This window comes from Diadema antillarum, unplaced genomic scaffold, assembly GCF_040938485.1.
Source record: "Diadema antillarum isolate AM-2024a unplaced genomic scaffold, OU_Dant_1.0 seq00001116_RagTag, whole genome shotgun sequence".
Classification (NCBI taxonomy): domain Eukaryota; kingdom Metazoa; phylum Echinodermata; class Echinoidea; order Diadematoida; family Diadematidae; genus Diadema; species Diadema antillarum.
This window is the reverse complement of record NW_027271930.1, coordinates 291,205-317,408: the sequence shown is the minus strand read 5'-3', so window position 1 is coordinate 317,408 and position 26,204 is coordinate 291,205. Positions and strand designations below refer to the sequence as shown.

Here is a 26,204-nt window from a genome sequence, read left to right as displayed (position 1 = left end):
TGGGAAATACAGTACCCTTCTCCACACTTGAGCACTGTTGTATGATTATTCAGGAAAGCATTCTGTTTTGTCTCTGAATTCAAACTGACACAAATTGGCTGGATACAAATCTGAAGATGTGCATTGCAATCCAAATCTCGAGATTTTTTACCTGTGTGGACATAAGAATCCCACTAAATAGCATGATCAACATCACAATAAAAATTCCAGGAAATTTTATTTTGGAACTATCCTGATAATTTTAGAAACAGTGCAATAATTGGCACCATTTTGTGTGTGTGAATGCTGGGGCAAAAAAATCTTGAGATTTTTGTACCCATCATTCAAAATATACACAATTGATCAGCACATGAACACAAGGGCAAGGTTCACCATTTTGATAAATTTTGGGCATGAGCAGTTTGGTTGACAAATTATCGCAATGGGCAACTTTGCTGGATATTTCTGTCCGTCTGAATTGGTACAAAAAATCTCAAGATTTTGATTGTGATCGTTATCTTGCTATTTTGTCTGTGTGAATGCAACTAATGATCACATGTTTTTCACCTGTACATATCTTTGTTGACTTGATAAGTTGATTAAATCAATCTCATTTTTTCTTTAAGAGGTCAACAGTGAAGACTTCACTTCAAACAATGTATGTAAATCCATGTGGACCAAATGGGCAGAAAAAAAAAAAGAAGTATTAGAGTATTTGTTCTGCTGTACAGAAAATAGAAAGAGAGAGGCGTTGTCCTTGTTGACTTCTAAAAGTATGCATCAGTTCTTTTCGTGCTAATTTTGTATCCTAACTGATGGTCTAGTCTCTCCTACTCAATCTCTTGCTGTTTCATCAGCACAGGACTCGCCCTCCTCAGCAAGTACCCCATCCTCCGGTCAGAGATGCAGGAGCTTACCCACCACTCTCGGACGGACAGGGTGAAGCGGAAGGTCCTCCACGCCACGCTGATGGTCCAGGGTGTGGAGGTCTTCGTGTCTGTGGTGCACCTGTCCTATGACAAGTGGCAACAGTGCAACAACGTGGCTGAGATCATGGCCTACATCCGGGGTAAGGACTTGAGTAGGAGCTGAAATTTTCAAGGTGGTTTTATCACTGCTGAATTGAACTGCAAAATAGCAACGCACAGATATAAAAGTGCACAAAAATATAATTTCTTTAAAAGCTAGAAAAGTACTCTCAGAGTGTAGACCTCTGTCAATTAGCTCATTTCCACCCATACACGCAAGCTGAAGTCTCCCAATTTCCCAATAATTGCCGCATTCATACAGCTGTACATACAAAATTGTGGGATGAAAATTGCGATGCAAATCTGGAGATTTGTATCCTGCTACTCAGTAATTCAACAGTAAATCAGTAAAACAACAAGCCATGCCAGCACTGGAGCAACTAGTAACTACTGTGGGTCAAGCAGACTGTGTACTGCTGTGGCATAGCAATTGCTTGGGCATTACAACACACCAGGAAAAAAAAAATTCCAATACAGAACACAATACTTGTGTATATATAGGGAATTACCACGTAAAAACATTCATTTCTAGTATTGTCGCTTGTTAGTGATTGTTAGCTATTTCATGAAAGGTGAAGTAATGATTTAGACCCTCACAGCTGTGAACTTACTAATGTGCGAAAAATGTGCAACAAGTAGCAATTCAGGAAAATTTCATTTCGCACAGTATGCTCTGAGCATAGTCTTTACTTCTTTTTGAGTGAAACAGGACACACACATTGTTGTCTGATGTACGTACACAAATCACAAATTGACAAAACCCAAAGAGAGCAAAATCAGTACTGAATTTTACTGCATCATCAAATGAGATATAAAATGTGTTTTTGGAGCTTTGAAATGTCATCAGTGCATTAAACTGTGAAAAGGTAATAACACATTGTTGCAGGTAGAGATATATCTTTTCAAGATAAACAAGGTAGACAAAATAACTAGAACAAAGTATTGTATAAGAGTTATTGTTTCCCAAAGACTCATTAGTATTGTGGACTATTTTTAGCATGAATTTCTATTGACTCTCATGATTTGTAACACATTTTGAATACAAACCAGCATGCGAGGTTTTACCTCATGTGAGGTTTTACAGTTACCATGTTATCACCTATTCGGGGGGCATTTCAATCCCTCTCTATACTAGTGACTATGTTCCGCCAAATGTTCCTTTATCACTACGATGGATCCTCTCCTCTCAACGAGAGAAGATGCTTCAAACCAACGTCTGCAATGAAATGCAAAGTGTACTCTTTGGCTTTTGAAATGTCTCCCTCTATAGCCAGCTGGCAAGTAGAGGAGTGCCAACTTTAATGGTGACATTTTCACTGTGGGAATCTGCTATGTCCCTCTCTTTGTGTGGCACAGAGAGAGACAAATAAAAGACATGATAACTGTGATATCAACATAGAGTTTCAATATATGTGTGTGAGACTGATCATCAAATATACATGCCAAATTATGAGTTAGTTCCAGTTGCAAATACTTGTTGATATCTCTGCATAGATAGTGGGGACAAGGGCATTATATTTTTAGCTTGTATATATCTATTCAAGAAGGTTTAAAAGATGGGAGTTCCAACTGGCTGTAATTATCCAAACATTTGTCACTTTTCTATTGATGTACAAAAGAATTCCACAGGTGCATCTGTGCCTTGGTGACGGGGTTTGATGCAGCCGTTGTCATGGTAATGAATATGCATGAGATACATGTATATGCAGATGAGTGTGACGTATTAACCTGACCCCAGGTCAGATCGCATGTGCGCGATGTAAACAGGCGCTCAAGGGTTGGAACAATATGGATACTGGCAATAAATACGTGCCGATGTTGAACTGGTAAATCATGTGTTGATGGTGCTGTTATTTTCACATTTCGGGCCACAAATGTGACAGCCGTCTTGCTGAGCAATCTGAATATTCATTTTGAATGTTAACTTAATGTTGGCTATATTTTGCTTGTTTATCTATTAAATGAAACGAAATCTCACTTAATGATAAAGCACACTAAACAAAGGTCATTCCCTTCCAGAAATATGTGCAAAAGTGTAAATCAGAGCTGTATCATGTAAAAATGTTTAAAACTGTACCCTCCTGGAAAGCCGGTTTTATCACTTGTCCACTTAATTCCGCCAAATAAAACTGATATGGAGTAATCTTCATGTATAATTCTTTATCAGATTAGTGTCTGGGCACAGCCAGTTGACTAATTTTCATTTTCATTCCTTCATTTTGTTCCAATTTCTATTCTTGCATCCTCGTGTCTTTACCATTATATCTCGCCTATCTTTTATAAGTAGGGATGGCGAAAAGTAATTACCCTCACAAAGACATATCTTCGTTAAAAAAAAAGTGGCTGATGATTATGCAATGAGACATGAGTCAATTGTCTTCCTATCTGCACGGCAGATCCAGTTTGCCACATGCTTCAAATACTTTCGAGTGGCGGCATCGAACGTGACTTCAAAGGAAATACAACAGTTGTGACTCCATTCTCTTGAACCTCCTTGATCTATCTGTGTTTCGGTTCATGATTACCTCTTCTTCTTTTTCTTTTTCTTCACTGCATTAACTTCAAGGCAGTTTACAATGATGTTTGGTGTATTAAGGTACTGATATACCATTCATTCATTCATTCATTCATTCATTCATTCTCTATTGGTCTATGTCAGACATAGAAATTTGGCTTCCATTGACATTACATTGTACCAGGGGTCATGTGTGGACAAAGTTGTGCCATTGCTGGTTCATAGCTCATAGCTATAGTTTTAAGAAGCATGTAACAACATTCAATAAGCAATAATTCAAAATTGATAAGATATAATTAGATAATGTACTTATATATTATTTTAATAGATGTTTCAGTTTCAGTTTCAGTTTAGTTTATTTTGCACCAAGCATTAAAAATATACAGAGCATACAATAAAACATGAATGTACAAAATGAGATACAAAAAGAGAAAAATTCATAGGACATACAACATACAATTAGAAATAATGTGGCGGTATGACTACATACAAAGACAAATGCCATTGATGGGGGAAGCAGCAAGAAAGGAAAAAGCCCTTGTGAGTAGCTGACCCATGTACTGTAACATACATACCTTTGACAGATTTAAGAAAAAAAAAATAAAAAGATGTCAGTTAAGTTGACAAAACAGAACAAATCAAAACAATGCAATCATTACGAAACAAAACTACAGAGGTATGGACGATAACAACACAGAAAACAGCAACAACAAAATACGCCTTGAATTAGCTATGTTTATAATCTTCCAATAAAATTGTTTATATTTAATTTTGAAATTATTTATAGATTTTGATGCCTTAATTTTTCTAGGGATAGAATACCATATATGAGGGCCCTAATATATAACTGAATTTTAAAAAAATGAGGTGCGCATGTGATACAAATGATAGTTTGCAGAGTTTCTTGTTCCGTAATTATGGATAGTGCTGTTCAGCGAAAAATAATCTAAAATAATCTAAAATGTTCGTTGACAGACAACACTTAGGGTCAGGTTAAACTGTGGGGATTCCAGATTATTTGATATCAGGTAAAAGTTACATGTTTATTTTTGCACTGGTGTACTTTGATAATAAAATTGGCTAATGTGATATCAGAGCAGATCTATTGCATGTCCATAGTTAGCTTCTTTTTTTTTTTCTAACTTCCGTATATCCTATACTACAGTTCTCCATAACCACCTTTTTGCGTCATTTACATTTTTTCTATAATATTCTGACGTACATATGTAGGGTTCATGAACCTCTAGTTGAGAATAGCTTCCATCAATTCTTCTAAAGTACAACAATTTGGTGGATTAAGCCAAATATCTCTCCATAGTTTGAAGTCATTACCATTCCTGTGGATAATCCCCACACATAACCAATTCTGCCTTCATACTTCCCAAAAGGGTTGACAGAAACTGCCATAAAACCTTTCTGGATGTCGTATGAATGCATCCAAAGAGAGGGAAATCCACTGTGGATTAATTTCTGCACAGACAGATGTCCTCCTGGCTCAGCATCCCCTTTTTCTTAGTCTTCTGCAAATGATGGGCTAACAGCGCTTCTTTTAGCTGGTACCGAGCTAAATTGAGAACTTGATTTGTTGCATTTATCAGTCAGACCCCGCTTCCTGTTCATTTCCTTTCACATCGCAGCAGCCAGGTCTGTCTGAAGATCGGAGAGAATGAAGTGGGAATGATGAGAAAGTGTTTATTGTGATTTATTGTGAGATTGTATTAGTTATGACTCACTGTTTGGTTAACGCTCAAGTCTGCCTTTGTTTCTCCCTGTGGTGGTACTTAAGACGAAGAGGCTGTCAAACTGCATAAAAATAGGTATGCTGACACTTAAAATTTTCGTCCTGTAATGACTTGTGGATGGTTCAGTCCCATCTGTGCCATTCTTGGATGTCAGCTCTCACCCCCCCCCCCCAACACATACACATACACTCAGTTTTTGACAACTTTAATGGAAATGTGTTTTGATAGCAAGGAATGCTACTCTTTATGTTGGAATGCCGTGAGGGCCTTAGTGAAATATTATGATTCTTGGGCATGCTTACATGCTGTCACTCCTAGTCAGACCCAGCCAGCTTCCCTCTTTCCTTTCAAAGCTCAATCTCTTTATCTCGATCTCTTAAAAGACTGGATGTTTATTATTTTGGCATGTGTATTTATAGCATAGGATTTGATGCCTTTAGAGGAATCAGTGACTGTCATAATAATTTTTGATCATCAGGTATTCAGATTCCATAATGAAAACAGTCCCATTGAAGCAATGCTCACAATATTTTCATGCATCTTAAAAGGACTGTACAGTACTGGTTGAGGTGAGGATTCAGGTTTATAACAATTTGTGGTGAGATAATGAGAAACCTCTTATGAAATATGAAAGAGCATGTAATTTCAAGAAGGATTCAACATTTACTAGTATTTGATGAAAATTGGCCTTGAAATGGCCGAGATATCCAAAAAAGCGATCCTAATAAAATTGTCAGGCCACGACTTTTATTAGGGTCTCTTTGTTTTTCCCAGATTTTAGATATCTCAGTCATTTCAAAACCGATTTTCATCAAATAAACTTTTGATTCCCCTAGAATTGTATGCTCTATAACATTTCATAGAGTGGTTTCTAAATATCTTGCAAGACATTACAAGCTGAATCTTCACTTCAACCAGTACTGTATACAGTCCCTTTAAATGGTGCTTAATATCTCCTTAACAATAGGTAACAAGAATAAGTTTAGCAAATGCTTTCCTTTTGATAAATAATTTCCTTGAAATGCACAGAGACTGTGAAGGATTGTTAGGGAAAGCTTTGCCTTCTTTATGTTTTGTACTGCAGCTTATTGGAAGCTGTAATTCAATGGTTTGAGAATGAGAAGGGCGTTAAGTTGTCTCAAACATTAATGGGTTTAGTGTCAACTTTACACCCTTCTCATTCTCACCTGACGAATTGGTTCCTCACAAAGACAATCATCAAAGTTTTTTATGTTTCTTTTTTTTTGTACCACAAACAAGATTGCCCTTGATATTTTGCTCAAGGACTGTGCATGTCAAATTCTGTATCTTCCAAAGTACATTTACAGTGTGTCATGAGAATCGTGAACACAATGAAAATCACAATTTATTTTGAACCAATTTTGCTCAAATTTCCTATAGATGTGTATCATCTCATTTTGGTGAAAACAGATCTTAGTGATCAGACTTTTAGAGGCAGAAGTATCATTATTGTGTCACTTTACTGGCTACATCTCTGGCAGTTAGGTATTTAATGAATGGGACAACCCAAGTCTGTCTAGTCTTTGATAACAGTGCCCTCAGTGTTAAAACTTTTATATTCACAAATGTCACAGATTGTATGAGCTCTTTACTGACCACATTTTCTTGACTGTTTTCAAGCAACTGTGCCGTGGAGGTGTATCATAGGACAGCTGTTGTGCCTATTGTTGGTTGGTTGGTTGGTTGTTGTTGTTGTTGCTGCTGCTGTTGTTGTTGTTAACAGTTCCAGCTTGAAAATGGTCTGAATGCATGCACTCCAGTAGCGGTGGATTATAATTAGGAAAAGACACCTATTGCTTTAGACTGTGCTGCCTTCATTGATACCTTGTACCTATGGTACAGCTTTTACAGGGTCAAATCTCAACCTGACTGGATTTTTTTTCTTTTTTTTTTTACTGTAGTAGCTTGGTTGTTGCTTGATGGATCTTTTTCCATTTTGGTTTTGATGTATGGGGTTGTCCACTGAAGGTTCATGCAGTCTTATGGTGTTTCTGCCTGCTGTAATTTATTCTGATATTTACAATTATGTGCTTCCAGTCACATTTCTTGTGTGCATTCTTGTCATATTTATCGCTGCCTTAAAGATTTGCTATTACAGTATACTTTGAGACAATGGAGACCCTTATTGGTGTGATGTTGTGTGCTGAAGTAAAGGTTGATTTTGGAAGGTCTAGTTACGTGTGCTCTGTGCGCTGAGTAACTGAAATAGATATTCTTCAAAGTTCACAAACAGATGTAGTGTTGGTAAGCTAAGGCAGCCATTGGTTTTGGCTGTGCTACCCTCATTGATTTTCCTTTTGCAGGGTCAAAGGTTACCCTGACCAGATGAACACTTGCAAAAATGTTTACAAATGCCATAACTTAGTTGTTACTCTCTAAATTTCATTCAAACTTGGTGTTGAGGTGTGTGGTCAGTTGTTCTAGTTTTTGGTGATACTGCCCTTCATGTTCCAACATTTATTGGCTGTGGGGTCACATACCTTGTGCGTTCTTAACAGGTCTTATTAGGATTTCATTTAACTCTGCTTTTCATGTACAGCATGGCAAAATCTTGGTGCTTGTCTTTTATTTTTTGGTGACGGTTTGTGCATTGCTTAGATGTTTAGACCCAGATGATGAGTAATGACTCAAATCTTTATTTATTTCTCATACAATGGCACACATGGGATCATTCAGGTTGATCCAGGGGATACAGTGACAATGACCATTGCTGGTTAAGGGACTTTGCTGATAAGAATGTTCTCTTCAATTTCCCCCCTCATTTGATTCTTTAAAAAGATAAAATTCCTTCATGTGCAAAGTCTACGGAGGGATCAACTCAAGCAATCAAAATATTCATGTTAGAAGTGATTACATGTCTGCAGAGACTCCAACCCCAAGCACCTTCTGATCTGGAGATTCTCCCGCCTGCGACCCCTAGCAAACGGGAGACTCCAACTTGATGTGCGCGAAGCGCATAATCACGAGCGCGAAGTTCCTTGCGGCCGGGGTCGAGGGCCCGTTTGGACCCTGGAAGCTCTAATAAGTAGGGTTCTTGATGCTCTCTCGTGTTATCTAAGGCTTATTTTTCAACAAACCAAGACAAAAAGTAAGAAATCATTTCAAACGGGAGACACAGAGCCAGGTCGGGAGAAATTAATTCTCAAGCGGGAGAACGGGAGATTTTGTAAAAATGGGCATTCGGCGGGAGATCTCCCATCGAAAACGGGAGAGTTGGAGTCTCTGTGTCTGGTAAACATCATGACCTTTCCACTGTGATCATGATGTAATTCTAACTGTAGAGGTTTCTTTTTATGCCTGTGTTTGAAGGCAATTCTGTGTATACTAAGTCTCCCTGCCACATCAGAAGTCACTATGACTGAAAATAGATGTCACTCTTTCTAATTATTGCCCACCCATAACATTTGGTGGATAATGAGAGAATGGATAAACACGCAGCAATTACTATTGAGGCAGTGTCTCAAACCAGATGTGATCAGTCATCATAAAACCCACAGAACGTCGCACGGTTTGATTTATTTTCAGTAGGCCTGAAAATACTGATTTGGGTGAACTAGATGGGTGATTTGGGGCTTTCCGTATTTTTCTGACAGACATGCCCTTTTTCTATCAAAATTCAAAATTTGAAAGCATGAAATCAAGATTTCACACTTATTTTAGAACCTTTTTTTCTTTTAAGTTGGTTTCTCTGTTTTTCCCCTACAGATGAGGTATGTGAAGACGTACAGAAACTTTGAATGCAGTCAGCAGCAACATGAATACTTTGATATGATAATCAATGAAATGTTGTGCATGAACGTATTAAATGTTAGGTTGATAAGATAACCCTTTGCAAAGATCACCATGACATTTAATGTCACTCTTAACTTCAAAGCCCTCTTTGAAATGTAGCTTGCTACACATTCATTTTCCAGTCTAAAACCTTCAGTGGGTGAGGATCATGTGAGTTTAATGAGCTGCACATGTTGCTGAGAATCAACATTTTCAGAACTTGATCAGAACTATGAAACAAAAATTGAATTGTCCTGTGCCTTTTTTGTGGGTTTTCTAATGCAGGGTCATGTATTGCATCATTTAATCACTCCTTATTCATTCATATTTGCATATTTGAATTGAATTGAGTTGAGTTCAATTGATTTATTCTAAACATGGCCACTAAAGAAGCAATGAATGCATGTGAGCAAGCAACCAAGAGACTGACACCTTAACTTCCCCTCCAGACAAGGCAATGATCATAAAGTGCCTTGCCTTGGGGCACATTAGATATTCAAGCACTGCAGCCAGGGGAATTAAACCATGGACCTCATAATTGACAGCCTGTGGTCTTATCCACTGAGCCACAAAAACACATTCAATTTATATCATTTCATGTGGCATTATGCATTTGTCTTATACTTCACAAATGTTCCTCTATACTGTCGGTAATGTCAAGAGCTGTCTCCTTGCATTTCTTCTTGCAAGTCTGTGACAAGTGAAGATAATCATTCATGACAATTCTTTCACTTTACCAGGAATACTTGTGACTTTGTCCGGTCATGTGAAAATTAAACTGAGTGTGTAATTTTCTGCAAATGTCATAATTTATCTTATACTCTGCTTGTGGCTCCTAGTGTGGTGATAAACTCTGCTCTTTTTACCCGAACTTGCAAACAAGAGATTCTACTAGATATTCATTAGACAAACATAAATGTGATATGAATGAGAGTGAAAGGTTTAATGCATCAACAATATTAGTGTTTATACTGCTTAAGCATACTAGCGTTTATACTGCTATAGCCTACTAGTGTTTATACTGCTACACTGTACTGTAGACATTGTTGACTCCTGCTCGAAGAGGGTGATTTATTTTTTTTTTTTTCAGTGTGAAGAACTCTGGGATCTTGAAGACAGGTGATTAAAGTGTATGGTGTGTATGTGTGTGTGTGTGTGTGTGTGTCTGGATTAATTTGAGTGAGAGTGAGAGAGGATAAATGACAGAAGGAGAGAGGAGAGGGGGAATGAACACAGCAGCATCATTTGCTCCTCAAAGTCACTTTCAGATCACAGACAAAGCCATCAGCATTTCCTTTGGCCACCTTTTCATGATATGCCAAAACTAGGGGTCCATTTCCTGAAAGTCTTAGGAGAGACTTTTTGCCCATAAGACACACTTATGAGAGACTTCATGAAATGGATTTTACTTTTCTTTGAAAGTCTGTCATAGCTACACACGAGTGACTTTGGCCACTCATGTAGATACTTCTACATGATGACTTCATGAAATGGACCCCAGGAGCAGGCTGTGACCTAAGATCGAGATGATGAATGGTTTTCTATGCTAAGGCTGTGTTGACATGCACATCCTGTAACAAGAGTCAGGAAAAATAAACATGATTATCTATTTTTTGTATGTATCGCACTTTGTGATTTTTATCTAGAAATTCTGGGCTCTTCCTGATAGCCTAGTTTGTTTTTTTGTCTTTTTGAATTCAACCTATTCATTTTGTAGCATCAGAACTGATTAAAACCATTACATACCTTCCAGACAAAGGTTAGAGGGTACAAGTAAGATAAGGATATACATAGCATTGGTACCCGTACATTGGGTTGGTAAATTGCAGTACCTTGCCAAGTAAACTTCTTTCTCAGTTATTGGCTGAATCAAACTGATATTGGCACATTGGTTGGCTTTGATATGAAGATGTGCAAGACACTGCAAGAGTAGTGTTTAGCAAGTGCGTTGACATGGTTACAGCGCAGTATGACAACAGAAAAAAAAATCAGGAAATGACGCTGCTTGAGCAACTTTCAGTGTTTATTGCAAAACTCAAGTTGAAATGAAATTTAGGACACATTTTGTCCTGGAGGTATGGATGTGATGTGCATGAAACATTTGGTGGCTTATGGTGTGTTGCTGTGGTAACCAACATAGGCAAAAAATAAGGGAAAAACGTTGCCGAGACAGATGCATGATTTCTAAGGTTTCATCACCCTAAGGACTCTCACAAAGCAATACTGTAGGGCAGGGTAGTAATCAACTTTTGAAATATTTTTAGTTCTGTTCACCTTTATTTCTGAAACTAGAATGCAAGCCAAATCAAGACAAAACAATCTCAAATATTGAGTTGGCATAATAGGATTGCAGATAATGTTTAAACTCTTTTGCTTGGGCACAATGCAATATATATGGTGGGATATAATGTTGAAATTTTCGTAGTGTGGAAATTTTCACACATTTCACGCAACCAGAAAATAGTGTGAAAACAAAAGCATGTGAATGATTTTGCTTGCCATATGTTCCAGCAATAATGTCTTGATTCCATGGAATGTAATAAAAACACACAAAATTCACTTTACGCGGCTGAGCCCCAAAAATTACTTACGCGAGACTATCCACTTTTACAATATTGTTTTGTTACTGCAGCCAGCCTAATGAACATTTCTTTCTGTATACACTGTCACATGTTACCTTACCATGAGTAATGATTGCCTGACCAAGCAGACATCATATTCTTATGTATTCCTCTGCCATACATGTCCTCTCTAGTATTTGTTCACTTTACCGACTGACCTGCATGTGTTACATTCCTTTCCTTTTATTTACACTTTTTTTAACACTTCCATAAAAAATCAACATATAACAAAAAACATTCAGCATTACAATCAATTAGACTACACAAAAGCATTATCATTACAACAACATTCATAAGAAGTATAACAAAACAAAATGATTGGATAGTGTTAGGAGACAAGCAGAAAGGCACAGCCTTATATTTAAGCCTGTCTCCAGTAAAAATATACACATATAAATTATTATAACAAATCATATCATGGAAATATTTTTGATTAATATAAAACATCTCAAATTCAGCAAGTTGAAACATGGCTGCACACACCTATCAGATACACACACACACACACACATACGCACGCCTACACACAAACGGCCTAACAATCAGAAAATTCAATGTATTGATTTAGAAGGTATAACTTGTATCTTTTTTGGAATAATCGTAATGATGTGCTGCCTCGAATATCAGGAGGAATTCCGTTCCATATTTTAGGTCCATTGACAAATATCGATTTTTGAGACGGCAAGGTTCTGGCAAAAGGAACACTATATACGTTAACATTTCTCATATTATATTTACAATTAGTATATAACTTAAAATAATCGAATAAACTTTTAGGAATCATATTGTTAGAACACAAATACATAAATATTGCACACTGATAAATATAAATATCTTGAAACCTCAAAAGTTTCAATTGGTAAAATATTGGAGTAGTATGGGCATAATAATCACTGTGATTTATCAAACGAATAAGTTTCTTTTGAAGCAATAATATTCTATTCACATTTGACATACTAGAATAGGCCCATATTACCGAACAGTAATTCAAATACGGGAGAGTTAAGATATTATACAATGTAATCAATATGTTTTTAGGTAAAAATTTCAATCTGGTAAAAACTCCAACATTTAGTTTTGGCTAATTTGTTGCAGATGACTTTGTTCTCAAATTGGTGACTGTACTCTTGCAGTAACAAATTTTTGTCTAAGTTGCATAAACATGATAATGGTAGAAGGTCAAACTGCTAGGTTAAAGGTCATTGAAGTTTGTTATCTTTTGACTTTCTAGCCTTAGCTTTAGCCTGGAATGGTATTACTTTAAAAGGGCAGTGATCTAAAGTCAAAGGTCAGTAGTTAAAATGCCATTTTCTCCTCATACATGTATATTCTATTAGATAAGTCCAGTGATTACAGTAATTGGTGCAATGGATAAAAATGAAATGGAAAATATTTTCATTGTGCAGATGGTCTTCAAGGTCAATCCTTGGTCAGTGGTCAAGACCAATGAACTCACCAAAGTATATCAAAATGAAGGGTCATATACGTGTATGACTTCTGTAGTGACTGTGTGAGATGCAGGAAAAAATGACAGTTGACTACACAGCAGTCAAATTCCTTGTTTGTTGTTGTTTTTTTGGCCTGTTTGGAAATACTGACAATGAGTGTGGGGGAGGGGGAGGAGAAAGGGGGGGGTAGGGGGAGGGGAGAACAGGGAGTAGGAGGACAACGGAAAGACAGGGTAAGTGTATGAATGTGTAGGTGTGCTTGTTAAAGGTGCATAGTCCCGGTGTTTTAGTCAAATGCGTACGCGGGCGCACGGCGCAAGTTTCCTATAGAGACCTACACTATCGACTCCTCTTTAGCGCTTACGCTTTGGCCCACTTCCCCGAGTCCGAAGAAGTCCGATCCACTGTAGTCAGTGGTCCGATCACAGTTCGGCTCATGATTCGGCTGAGGGGGATGACAGCTCTAGCAAACTTCTTTTGTGATGTCATAATAACAAGCACACATGCACGCACCCTGGCATTACTACAGACTGCGCGATGCACAGAGAAGACAACGAAGGCAACGTTACTTAGCAACACCTACGCACTTTACTCTTGACGACAGCTCAACTTCGGTAATCTTTGTATCAATGCTAACGGTGATCGGCAGTATCATCAACAGCGCCCTCTACACTACCGGGACTATGCCCCTTTAAAGAGTTGGTGATATTGATGTTGTGCAGTGACTGTGAGTCAGTTGTTTGTCCAAACCTAAAATGTGTTTGATTGGGTAGGCCAGAAATCAGCAGGACATGTTCTTGATTTTAATGGGGAAAAGTATCTCATCAGTGCTTTTGTAAGACATCATCACGCCATCTGATGCTCAAGACTTACTGGACACAACTGCAGATGTGTGTGTGTGTGTGTGTGTATGTGTGTGTGTGTGTGTGGGTGTGTGTGTGTGTGCACGTGCATGATTATGTGAAGGCCATTGGATGACGTAGTTAAGGTTAAAATTTTGTTTGCTCGTACACTAGCAAAAACAGAATGATATAGCAAAGTTTAAACTTTGCCTTTTCTTTGATATCATATTTGTCTGCATTTCATAGGGGGTCTACATTTTACAAGCAGCGCTTCTTAGTAGTCCCCTCCACATTTGTGATTGTATCCCCCCCCCCCAAAAAAAAAGTCACAATATTTTGTTTATATCGTACTCTGTATATATATGATATAATGTCCACTATGTGGAATATGAATAAATTTCATGTCATTTCACAGTTTAAACTTCAAACATATTCTTGCTCTTATAGGGTTATCATATTTGGAATGTATGCTTGATTAGTAAGCTTTAGGGCTCTATACTAAAATAATAGATCCATCTCAGCACTTGTTTCTTATCTATAATATTATCAAGTGTTGACAAGTACCGTAGCCTGTTTATCTTATGATTTTTTTTTTTTTTAGATCAATAAGGAATCTGTATTGAATTAAATTCTACAAATCATCATCCTCTACTCCAAAGTTTGACAAAGTATTGCAGGGTTCCCCTAATCATGGAAAACCTGGAAGAGTCATGGAATTTTGAAAATGCTCTTCCAGGCTTGGAAAAGTCATAGAAAATGCAGTATTATAAGTATATTATGGAAAATTAATGGAAATTAATCAATTTTTATATATTTCTTTTGCATTTAGTGATTTTCTTTTTTGCAATATTATTTTTTTAAGGAAAATATTTCATTGTATGCACACTGACACTTAACATGGAGACTATTTATCTAATAGTGATTTCCATTTATTCAACACCAACCACATAGGTTTTCATGAAGTTACTGTCCAAAAAAACGTCTTGGATTTTTAAAATTTTACATGGAGAAGTCATGGAAAAGGGGAATGTAATTTTGTAAGAGGTGCAGGAACCCTGGTATTGACCAAAAAAAAACCCAAATGTTTGACAGACAAAGGTGGAAATACCCATTAGGACTGTTTAATGTGTTGTTGCATTCTTCTCAGCAAGAGGCCAGAATAGAGAGGAGCAGATCAGGTCATACTTCATTGCGTGCAAGTGTCCAAACCTCGACCCTTCACATTGTAGCAATTGCTGCAGGCTGTCCCGACCCATTGGGCATTTAATGGGCTGATGTGAAGGCTGGGAGCAGATGAAGAAGGGGGTAGATTCGGAGTGTCGGGGGAGGGTACATTTGTGACAGGCAAGGCAGAAGATTGGATGATGTTTGGCCTCACTCTTCCATTCACGTGCTGTCCCGAACTTCGTATTTCAGAATGGCATCTGTGCAGGGAGTCTTAAACCTCTGTTTTAGTTTCCAGATGCGCTGCCAACATTACTCCACAGTTGTGTGATATGAGAGACTACTGTAAAAGCTGTTGTTTTTGTGTAAAGATATGTTTAAGAATGAGGAGGTCACAGACGTTTTCACGAGATGTTTTCATGATTTGACACAGAGGTTGTTGTAAGTGCACTAATGTCTGTCTGTTCACTCCCCACTTTAAAGGCATAATTTACCATTTGCAGATGAAACAAAAACCCAGCATTAGTGCTTTAAAATAGTTCTAAAATGTAGGTTTAGGATAGAAACAACCACTGTAAAAATGTGAATCCTTATAATCAATGTTAAGTGTTGTTAAATACACAAAATGTGAACAATAGTTATAGTAAAGATGTTGCCAGACTGAACCGTCTACAGTTATGGTTTAGTGAGAAAAATACTGATATCTCCTTATATTTTAGGCTTTATTGCAAAAATTCATATGATAGGATGTTTTGTGATACAACAGACCTACACATATGCATCAAATATGATATCTTGAACATTTTTGAAATCACTGTTACCAAAGGTAAACAGGACCTTTAACCCGTTGAGGATGGTTTAATTTTGCTACAACACACATTTTCATAGACACTTGCCCAAGTGTTATCGGGACTCGTCTTCAACGGATTAATGCACTTGTACTTTAATAGTATGCAACTGAATGCACAAAGGTACCTACTGCAATCAAGATCAGGTGGCGATATTTTCATGTGCTCTTAAATTCGCGGCCCAACAGTGATTTGCATAATTCCCGAAAATCAAACCCTCACGAAAATAAGTTTTTAGCAGTACAGTATGTCCCCCCCCCCAAAAAAAAAAAAATAAAAAAAAAATAATAATTACAATTGGATTTTCACATTGATAACTCCCAATATGATTAAACTGTCTCAATGCTACTTCAGGGTCTTAAAATGTAACATCATAGCTTTATTTTGCAGAAAACCCCATTCAATTTGGTTAAGTGCTCATTGAGAAATGTGGATTGTTGTAAAGCATGTCATGGGTCTGATTCTTCGAAGTTATGCACTTGGATGCTCTCAAAACTGCATGTAAATGTGTGAACACAATGGACAGAATTTCGAGGAAAGGGATTCTTGACATGGTCTACAAAACTTCTCATTTCTCTTTGACCACTGCAGCAAATCAGATGGGGTTTTCTGTAAGATGTGGGCAATGAGTTATAGTTTTATACCCTGAAATTGTATTTGGATTGATTCATTATTTATGAAGTTATCATTGCAGAGGCTACCACTGTAATTTTTATAGGGGACATATGGTATAAAGTACTTCCTTGAATGCAGATTAGGCTTGTTTATTTTTGTATAGGTGCTCAATCATTTGAGACATACTGCCTTTCATTTCTCAAATAAATTCGTTGGACTGTCATCTAGGGACCGAAAGTAACCACACTAGAGAGGGCTGATTCTCACTAAAAAGAGGTCCTATGCAAATTGGCTCCCTTTTCGTAGAACTCATATTACTCCAAAGTTCTCAAAATTTCGTTAATGGATTACGGGAGTGGGCTAACTCTGCAGTGGGCTACAACTCTTGCAGCTTTCTGGAGAAAAGCACCCACATGGGTCATGAAAATGTCTCATGTGTATCATAACAACCTTCAGAAAGTAATTTTGAAGAATCACTGCTGCAAGTTACTGTGAGCCAAAATTTTTCTTCAGCATCTATTTGGCGAGTGATGGCATCAGTCCCTTGAGAGGAGATCCAAGAGATGGGAGGAGAGAGAGAGAAAAGGGCGGTGAACAGTACCACAGTTTGCCCAGATTTCGGTGGAGGCAAGAAAACGGGAATTAATGTTTGTTATTCTTGCATCAGGCAGGGGGAAATGGTGGGAGGTTTTGATTTATGCCCAAAGAGGGACGAGATGGAAAGGGAAAGTCTGGTCGCGTGGTTTATCTACGCCGGCCGTGATGTTCTGTGTAAATTACAAAGAAGGGTCCTCGAATGGGGATAATAGAAGCTAGTGATACATTCTCCAAATGGGGGGGGGGGGGGGGGGGGGGGGGCGGACGTCCTGGGCTTCAAATTCAAGGCATGGACCCCAATTAACTGAGCTTCCAGCCAGCAGAGTTTGCATAGGAGGATGAATTATGACACCCACTGAGGACACATTTTAGTATTCAATTTATGGCCATAACATGCCATTTGAACATGTAGACACATACACACAATCACATACACACATACATACATGCATGCATACATACATACATACATGTTTACATGTATTTAGTGTGTACACACACACATAATTCAATAAGTTACGTGTTCATATGTTTGTATGTTTGTGTGTGCGTGTATATTGTGTGATTGAAGAACCAATTTGATATCTTACTACCATTGAGAATCGCTGCAATTTTCCAATTGCCAAATCCTGTATGTTTGTGCAATGTTGTTATGAATAAAAAGGCTGTAAACTCACTAGTAGACTTGGAATAACCCTTCTAGTTTTCCACAAGCCACCTTTTTGCAGTCCGTTGGATTTTACTGCCGGTAATTAGTAATATATGGCAGGAAGGCTGAGAATCGAAGGCTATCTACTGAAGATGTGGAACTATTGTACGAGCTGAAATGTTCACGTACAGATATTTTTGCGAATTGCTACTTGGAGGATATTTTCGCCTCTTGTTAATTTTGTGGTTGCGAGGGTCTAACTGAACTTATTATTCACGTGTTGTTATTTTCATGTGTTGTTATTTTTGCGGTTCCAAGGCGATTCGCGAAAATAAAACCGCCACGAAAATTTCAGCTCGTACGGTATTGTCTGTTAGATGACAGGGATGCATGACATGGTGTGGACTTTGGATAGCGCCCTCAGTTTAAACAAACTTTTCCATTATTTGACATTGTTAATTGGCATGACTTTGTCTAGTTTCTTGGTGAATTCTGTATATTTTCCAATATTTTTGTGAGGTTTTTATTTTTGCGAATTTCATGAGTCGGGTGCCATTCGCAAATTTAAAATCATGCAAAAATATTAACTCTGATCCCGACATGAATTTGATGTGCACACACACGCTTCTCTCTTCAGTACTGTACTCCACAATCACGAAGTTAAACACTCACGAAATTGTCGGGAAGTCCCGATTCATGAAAAATTAGACTCACTAACAATGTCGCATATACAGGATATGAAAGACTATCAGAACCAACAGATATTATTGTTGTGCAAGGAAATGTTTATAAACATATCATGATTCTATGTTTCATGTGCTACTCTGTCTACATCCAATATGTACAGATGTAGAATTCTCCATTCAGTCCGTATCTTTATGTAACTCAGATATATAATGAGAGAGAGAGAAGAAAAAAATTAATATGAAAATATCATAGGAGAAAGACAACTCCATGAAAGCTTTTAAACTCATTGTTATCGCACATATCTCCATTATTCAGATTGTAAATTACACAGTGGAAGAAAAAATGAGTTCAAGAGAAGAAAAGACATCAAAATACAGGGAGAGATTTATTTTTTTGATTACAAAAATCATCAAATAGAGGTACATCACTCTTAACTACTCATATTTATTGCTACACTTCCAAACATCTATCAAATCAAGGGTAACTCTGCCCCCCCCCCTCCAAAAACACACACACACACCACACTACCAAAGCCCGAAATCAGCTAAGTTGACTGAAATTACCTATTGGAAAATTTGTGTGACTTTTTATGGTGTCTGTGATTGTAAAGTAAAAGCACAAAAAATGTCACTGGCCATATACCAAACCAAAGTTCTTCTTTTACCTCCTTTAATAATTCTTAGGTATTAATTGGAGAGCAAACTTTGATACCTTCGACAAACCTGTCTGTTCACTTAAGTTGCTCTTTTGTAGTTCATTCCAGCTCTGCATTTTTCCATTTGTGGTTATTTCAATGTGTGGCGTCCTGCAGTGTCAATGTCCTCTTCATTTTCTTTGAGAACCTCTCTCCATAATTATTCCTCACTCCATACTTGAGCTGCATTCTGTAATATTTGTTTCCATGTTTTAGAGCCCAAGTTTCTGTGTTTGGAAAGCTTTTGTTTTTCCCCGGCATTATTGGGCGACAGTTTGCTGGAGATTACAGGGGAAGATATAGTATGGCACGGTGATGCATTGAGTCTAATTTGGGATGGATGGGTCTGTCTGCAGACCCACTTCCCCAGGGAAAGACGGGGAGTTCAGTAGGGGTTCATTGTCTCCAGGAACCCCCACCATACCCTCCACCACTTCTTTTTTTTAATGGCAAAGACGGGACAAAAATGGCACATCCTATCTGTGAATATGAGAGAACACACAAATGTCATTGCCATAGAATTTCGACTAAAGCGACAATAGCATCTGTCTTGACATGCTTCTTTGCAATCAGTGAAGTAATTGGTTTACCCCCTCAAGGTTGGATGAGAGAAAGGCATGTTATGAGAAGATACATGTGTTCCCCAATCTCCCTCTGTCTCATCTTCACACCGCCTTTGCTCTCTTTACAGGTTCTTGCCAGGAAGAGCTGCTATTTACCTTGTTTCCTGGAATTTGATTGACTTACAGCACTTACCTAGTCATCCATATTTTTTCAGGGAATTTAAGCTGATGGTGCTAGACAGCACTCAGGTGCAAACATGACTGGTTGTCAATTTTGGATTTTGTTTTTTCTCTAAACATTTCTTTTTCTTTCTTTTTTTTATAGCCAAAATGTGTGTAGTGTTCCCAGAGTCTACGGGGTGGAATAGGTTTGCATGTTGTCGCATATGGTAGGTGAAAGCTTGCCTCAAAAAGGGGTCAAAAGTTTATTAGGGTAGCAGAGACAATGGCAAGCTGTCTTGAAATGTTGATATACCATCACAAATACAGTATGTTGCAGCAGAACCACTGGTAGTTCATGCATTCAATTAGCATGGATTAGTTATCATAAGGGTTGTAGAGCAATGTTTAACTGACATATATTCCCCTCTTTTCTTTGTGGTATCTGTCTTTTTGTGATGTGCAGACAAGAAGCCCAAGTATTCCTTAATCCTGGGTGACTTCAACACTTATGTATACTATGAGGGTCCACTGGAGGGTTTCCACCTGGGCTACTTCTCCACCCAGAACAAGTGTCCGAAGTACGCCAAGTCCAAGAACCCTACTGTGGAGTCGGAGCTGACTGCCTACGACGATGCTTGGAAGGTGGCCAACTATGGCCTGGATGGATTCACATTCAGCAATATGGTGAGGGCACCAACCTCTTATACTGTATGTCCAAAAAAAAATTACAGCGGGACCCTTCGCAATGATATCTTAAAAAATAGTGAATCAATCCAAATACAAATTCAGGGTATGAAACTATAACTCATTGCCCACATCTTACAGAAAACCCCATTCGATTTGCTTCAGTGGTCAAAGAGAAATGATAAATTTTGTAGAGGATGTCAAGAATATCTTCCTTCCAAGTTTTGTCTTTTGTGTTCACACACAAAAGCATCGAAGTGCTAAACTTGGAAGAATCAGACTCATGACGTGCTTTCGAACATTCCACATTTCTCTGTGACCACTTAACCAAATTGAATGGGGTTTTCTGTAAGATAGAGCGAAGATGTTATATTCTAAGATCCTGAAGTAGCATTTAGACAGTTTAATCATTTTGGGTATTATCAGTGCGAAAATTTGATTGTAATTTTTTGGGGGACATACTGTACAGTCATTATGCCCTCCTCAATGAAATGTGTTCTCCTCTATATCACAATCCATTCTGATCATATCATTCTTATGGGTAGGGAATGCAGACAAAAGGTGAATCTGGTTCCTGTAGGGACATTTGGGCAGAGCTACAGAGGGAAATGACACTGTAAATTTTAATCATCATAATACCATCCCCTCAAATGGGTTGTGTAGACACCATACAGGTAGACAATAGTACATTTTGATTGTTTGTGCGACCCCTGAAAATGTAATTGCAGTTTAGTTAGTTTCGTACCATCATACATCACTGCAGGAAAGTTGCATCAAAGTTGGATTGGTTTTGAAGTTTAGCTGATCATCAAGCCCCCCCCCCCTTTCCCCTCTTCTTTGATTTTTCTTTTTCTTTCATTACATTGAATGACACAGCCATTTCATTTTAGCTATTGATGAGATCTTTACTTACCTTCTCTTCCCTTTCCGCACTCTGATTTTGACACTTGCTCCCATTTGTTTCTACTCCTTCCTTTTCTCCATCCATTTCTTGGTCCCGGGTCAGGTGGCGTTCACCCCTGTTGTGCCTGTCCCTCCCATTTTTCTCTTCTTACTTGGAAAACACAAGGAGTCTCTCTTCACGTGGCAAAACACGAGGAGGAAACTCCTCCACCAATTAAGAGTGGCTCTTTTCTCGATCATCTCTGTGCTATTATCACCATCATCATCTCGTTGGCAAGATGGAGTCCAAAGTTATCCACCCTGCTTTCCATTTCCTCCAAATCCCCTAGTTGTCTGGCATTTAAATCCCATTTCGGAAGATTACTCCACTATCTAACTTTAGCCATCATACCCAGAAAGATTCTCCAGATTCTATTGTCTAGACTCCTAATTAGGCTCATTCGTAATGCCCCTCACTCTTATCTGTCACTTTTGAATGTCAAAGCCCCAACTTTTTTTTCATTTCACTCTGTTTTTCATCCGCTCCCTTCTCCAGTCAATATATCTCCCTCGTGTGAGGGGGTCCCTGGGAAAAGGGCCAGCCTGAATGAGGATGTTTTGTCTCCCCCTCAGTTATGAAACAGTTTCCAAGCTGTCTGGTGAAGATGATGTAAAATGGGGAGGGATGGACCCAGGCATGTCTTTTACTCTCGACCACTGAAACTTTCTGGCTCTTTTTAATTTGTCTGTGTGAGCTTATTTTCCCCTTTAATGGGATTACTGGCCTCTTTTCAATTTCCTTGTTCTTGTTTCTGTCATGCCTCCATTAATCTATCAAAATGTCTTCATTGGATTAATTCCCATTTTATACTAACAATCATACCCACGGACAAAGTCCATTGATCCATTTATTCACTTGAATTAGAGTGCTTTGCTGTCTAAAATAATCTGTACCTGTAAGTTTGCTGTGTATGTGAGACAGTATTTCCTGAGTATGCAACAGTGGGTAGTGCTGATGTATGATGCGTTGATGATGAAAAGTTATTGGTTGCTATGCAATCACAGAACAGCCGCTGAAAGCCCTTTGTGTATCTGAAATAACCCTGAAGTAGTAACCTGATGTATTCCTCCTGTCCACATCCAGGGATGTCACGTTTCATCCACATTCACCATTTTGTGATTAGGATGGGAGATCTGCCCCTCCTGTCATCTGACTGGCTCCTAGATATGACAGGCTCATCGCTGCAGTCAGCTTTTTCTCTTTTGAGAGAGAGAGAGAATTTCAGTCATGAGTGGCAAAAATGAATCGTATGTTTTGAAGAATTTGAAGTGTGTGCCCCCAGAGTGATGTAGTCTGCACACCCAGGGGGAAGGAATTTTTGTGTATGTGTATGTGTGTGTGCTTGTGTTTGTGCGTCTGTCTGTCTGTGTCTGTGTGTTTAAATTTCTGCCATATGATGGACTCTCATCTTGATCATGAATGACAGTGACAAGTTGTTCCTGTTTGATGTATGGGGAGAGGTACCAGTGAATCACCTCAAATCGCCCACTTGGGAGTCATCACTGGAAATGGCAACATTGATTTACTTGTTTGTGCTGCCAGTGTTTGTATAGCCATGTTTTCTTTCTCTGTTCATGGCATCATAATGCTGTGCTGTGCTACCGAATAAACTGGGATGTGATCAATTTTTAGTCAGTATTTCAACTAAATGATAGCTTGTCAACTTCAAAACAGGCGTTTCTCTTGCCTGATGCTACCTTTAAAAAAAAATAAAAAATCAGACAAGACAATTCTCATTGTGCCAAGTTTGTCTAGTCATAGTCGTGTACATTGACTGATGATGTAGAGGGAAACTCATAAGTATGTCAAAACTTTACCTTTGATGAGGTAATAGTAAAGGATTTGTTATCAAATTTTCTTCAGTTTCCCTCATGAAACAGTTTTTACTGTAACAAGTCATTTCTAAACAGAAAGCCAGCTGGCCATTTAAGTCAGTAGCTGATCTGAAAATACCGTTATCATGAACAAGCACAGATGCCATTTACATCACATTAGTCACAAAAGCGTGTGAATTGATTGTCATTCATGTGTAACTTATCACCAGAAGGAAAAAAACACGTAACGAGCATTCACTTTAAAAACGACTGGAAAAAACCCCAATTGTTAGCATTGAATACAGGTTATCAAGTTTTCATCGTCCATTCAAACAGAGTTTCAGTGGTTGTGTTGTATAGTAAATTTGATATTGATGAAACAAAGAAACAAGGAAAGAAAGAAAGAAACACATGAAAAAGGCAGTAAGCTATTAGCTTGTAGATTAACATTATTTTTCTTTGTCTACCTTGACTTTCTCAATGGCAGCCTTCACCAGGTTTTGTGAGCAGACCAGACAGGATTTTGGTCAGCAATCGCTACTTCCGTGTCGTCGGGACCAAACTGAGAGGTTGGGGGGAGGAGTATGCAGTGAACTACAAAAGACAAGTTATTCTTGCTCGTCGAGCCGCCGTAATCGAGGCGGCGCGGAGGACTTACTACGGAGAAGTGGGCGGAGACTGTGGGTATGATTGCGGCCCTCATGGATCGTGCCGCTGTGGTGTGTGCATTGCTGGGGGCAACAAAAACTTTTGCTCTCTGCCAAACTGCAGGGAGTGCAGTGTAGGATCATATCGTCGTTACCTCCTTGCGCGAGCGATCTTTGCCTTCTTCTGCCTGCAGCTTCTGCTGGCACTGGTGCAGATAGTACTGGCCATGATTCGAGGCAGCACCCTCGGCCATCAGGGCTCCAGCATGACCCGAACTTGTCCCCTTCTCCCTCTGGCCCCGTCATGGAGGCACCTACGTCATCTGCACTTCGCCTCCTGCCTCCGCACTGTAACTTCATCCTGCCGCAACCTGGCTCTCGTTAACCTTACAGTCAGTTTGTTGGGACTACTAGTGCTGTCCATGTTATCAAGAACTTGGTTTCTGGAAGCCCTGCATCTCATAGAAGATGTTCTCCCCGAGGAACTTAATCCATCAGATCACCTCCTTGTCAGCTCTGAGTTGATTTTACTATGAGAAAGACATATCTTGCAATAGTGCATTGTGTTTACAATAACAATTGTCAGCTGATTACAAATTTCTATCTTGATAAAATGTACTGTATTACAGAATTGACTGTGCTGCTAGTACTGGAATTAAAGATTCCCCTTTAGAGAGTGACATGCTATATCTATTTACCACATGGGATAGAGTGGTATATCTTTTCTTATTGTTAACATATTAACTGCTTTGGACTTGTATAATATTGAATATATAACACATGTTTAAAACCAGTGATGTCTTAGAGTTATTTCTACTTCAAATCCCTTCCTTCATTCCACAATAAAAGGAATGCTGTGAGAACTACAAAGTGTGACATTCTTTTGTCCTTTATGATATGAACAAGTGATAGCTTCATAGCTTCAGGAAAGTATTAGATAGTCAGCCAGAGAAATCAAATTGTCCCGAATAGGTTGAAACTTTTTGTGTGTGTTCTGGACAAATATAAAGAAGGATGGATATACATGTGCTAAGCACTTGATGTGAATGCTTTTCTTGCTCAAGTGGTCAGGGATAAATGATGCATTCCTCATGCATGTTATTCTATTTCATTCCATTTTAGTGTGTACTGATTAACTCATATGTCATGTAAGATGACTGAGAATAAAAATACAGTGTTGTGCATCGCAAAATCTGTAGGATATCTACCACAGCCAGCTGAATACCTTTTGCTGATGAAAATTATCCCTTCTTTGTTTGTTTGTTTGTTTGTTTTTTAAGGAGAGAAGGGTTTTGATGACATTTGGGGATAGGCTGTTGCTATATTTAATTTCCAAAATGTCTTTAAATTCTTTGCATTGTGCTTTATAATACCTTTGTAAAATTTTGTGAAGAACTCACAAGACATGTAGGGCTGTTACATCAAGAGTGTAAAATTTTGCAAAGATAAAGAGCATTTAGTCAAAATGTGAGTGAACAACATTGGTTTGAAACATTTTGGAGACTTCGATATGCACCTGATTGTTTGAATATTGAGAAACAAAGCAGGCAAAAAGAGGCAAAAGAGCTGCTGAAAACTGCTTATCCAATAGTAGCCAGCCAGTTGAGGAGAGTGGAGTCAAAAGAGGCCTGAGCATTTTTTATACCAGCTAGAATCCTGCTAGGATTGAAAGCTCCAACTCATTTTTACTCCACTATCAAAAAGTGTTATATAATCTATAAAGTATCATTACATTACCATCAGTCCATAATTGCTATGTGATTCCAAGTGTTGAAGAAAAGTGGAAGTGTGCTTCAAAGACTGCGAGCAATACCAGAAGCCAGAGCTCAGAAAGTCAGCTCCATTAGTTCTCTTGATGTCATTGGAACGAGTTTTCACAAGGATGCTTATGTAATAATCTGCTATGCTGCAGTCTACTTGCACTATGATGTGACATCTCTGATATGTAACCTCTTTAATCATTAACGCTGAGGTGCTGTTAGCTGCTGTGTGTCTCTGTCAAGTGGAGTGTCAACTGCAGGTTAGATGACAATCTTGCATGATGGCCTTGATTGGCAGAACATGCCATTAGTGATCCTTTGATTAGATTTCCTGAAACTAGTGATGCATTCTCTCTTGATAGAGTAACTTCTTGACAGAATAAGTGTAGCCTGGTTATCCTCACAGACTG

The 26,204-nt window shown here is 38.4% G+C and overlaps 1 protein-coding gene across 1 annotated transcript in view; it reads left to right on the top strand.

Moving 5' to 3' along the window:
• LOC139743848 (uncharacterized) overlaps positions 1–25,099 on the top strand; it is an 86,078-nt gene extending 60,979 nt beyond the window's left edge. The window contains exons 4-6 of the mRNA XM_071654305.1: positions 842–1,048; positions 20,410–20,630; positions 23,875–25,099. Coding sequence (XP_071510406.1) covers positions 842–1,048; positions 20,410–20,630; positions 23,875–24,570 — 1,124 coding nt within the window. The 3' untranslated portion in view covers positions 24,571–25,099. The remainder of the gene's footprint in view (positions 1–841; positions 1,049–20,409; positions 20,631–23,874) is intronic.
• The last annotated feature ends 1,105 nt before the right edge of the window (positions 25,100–26,204 follow it).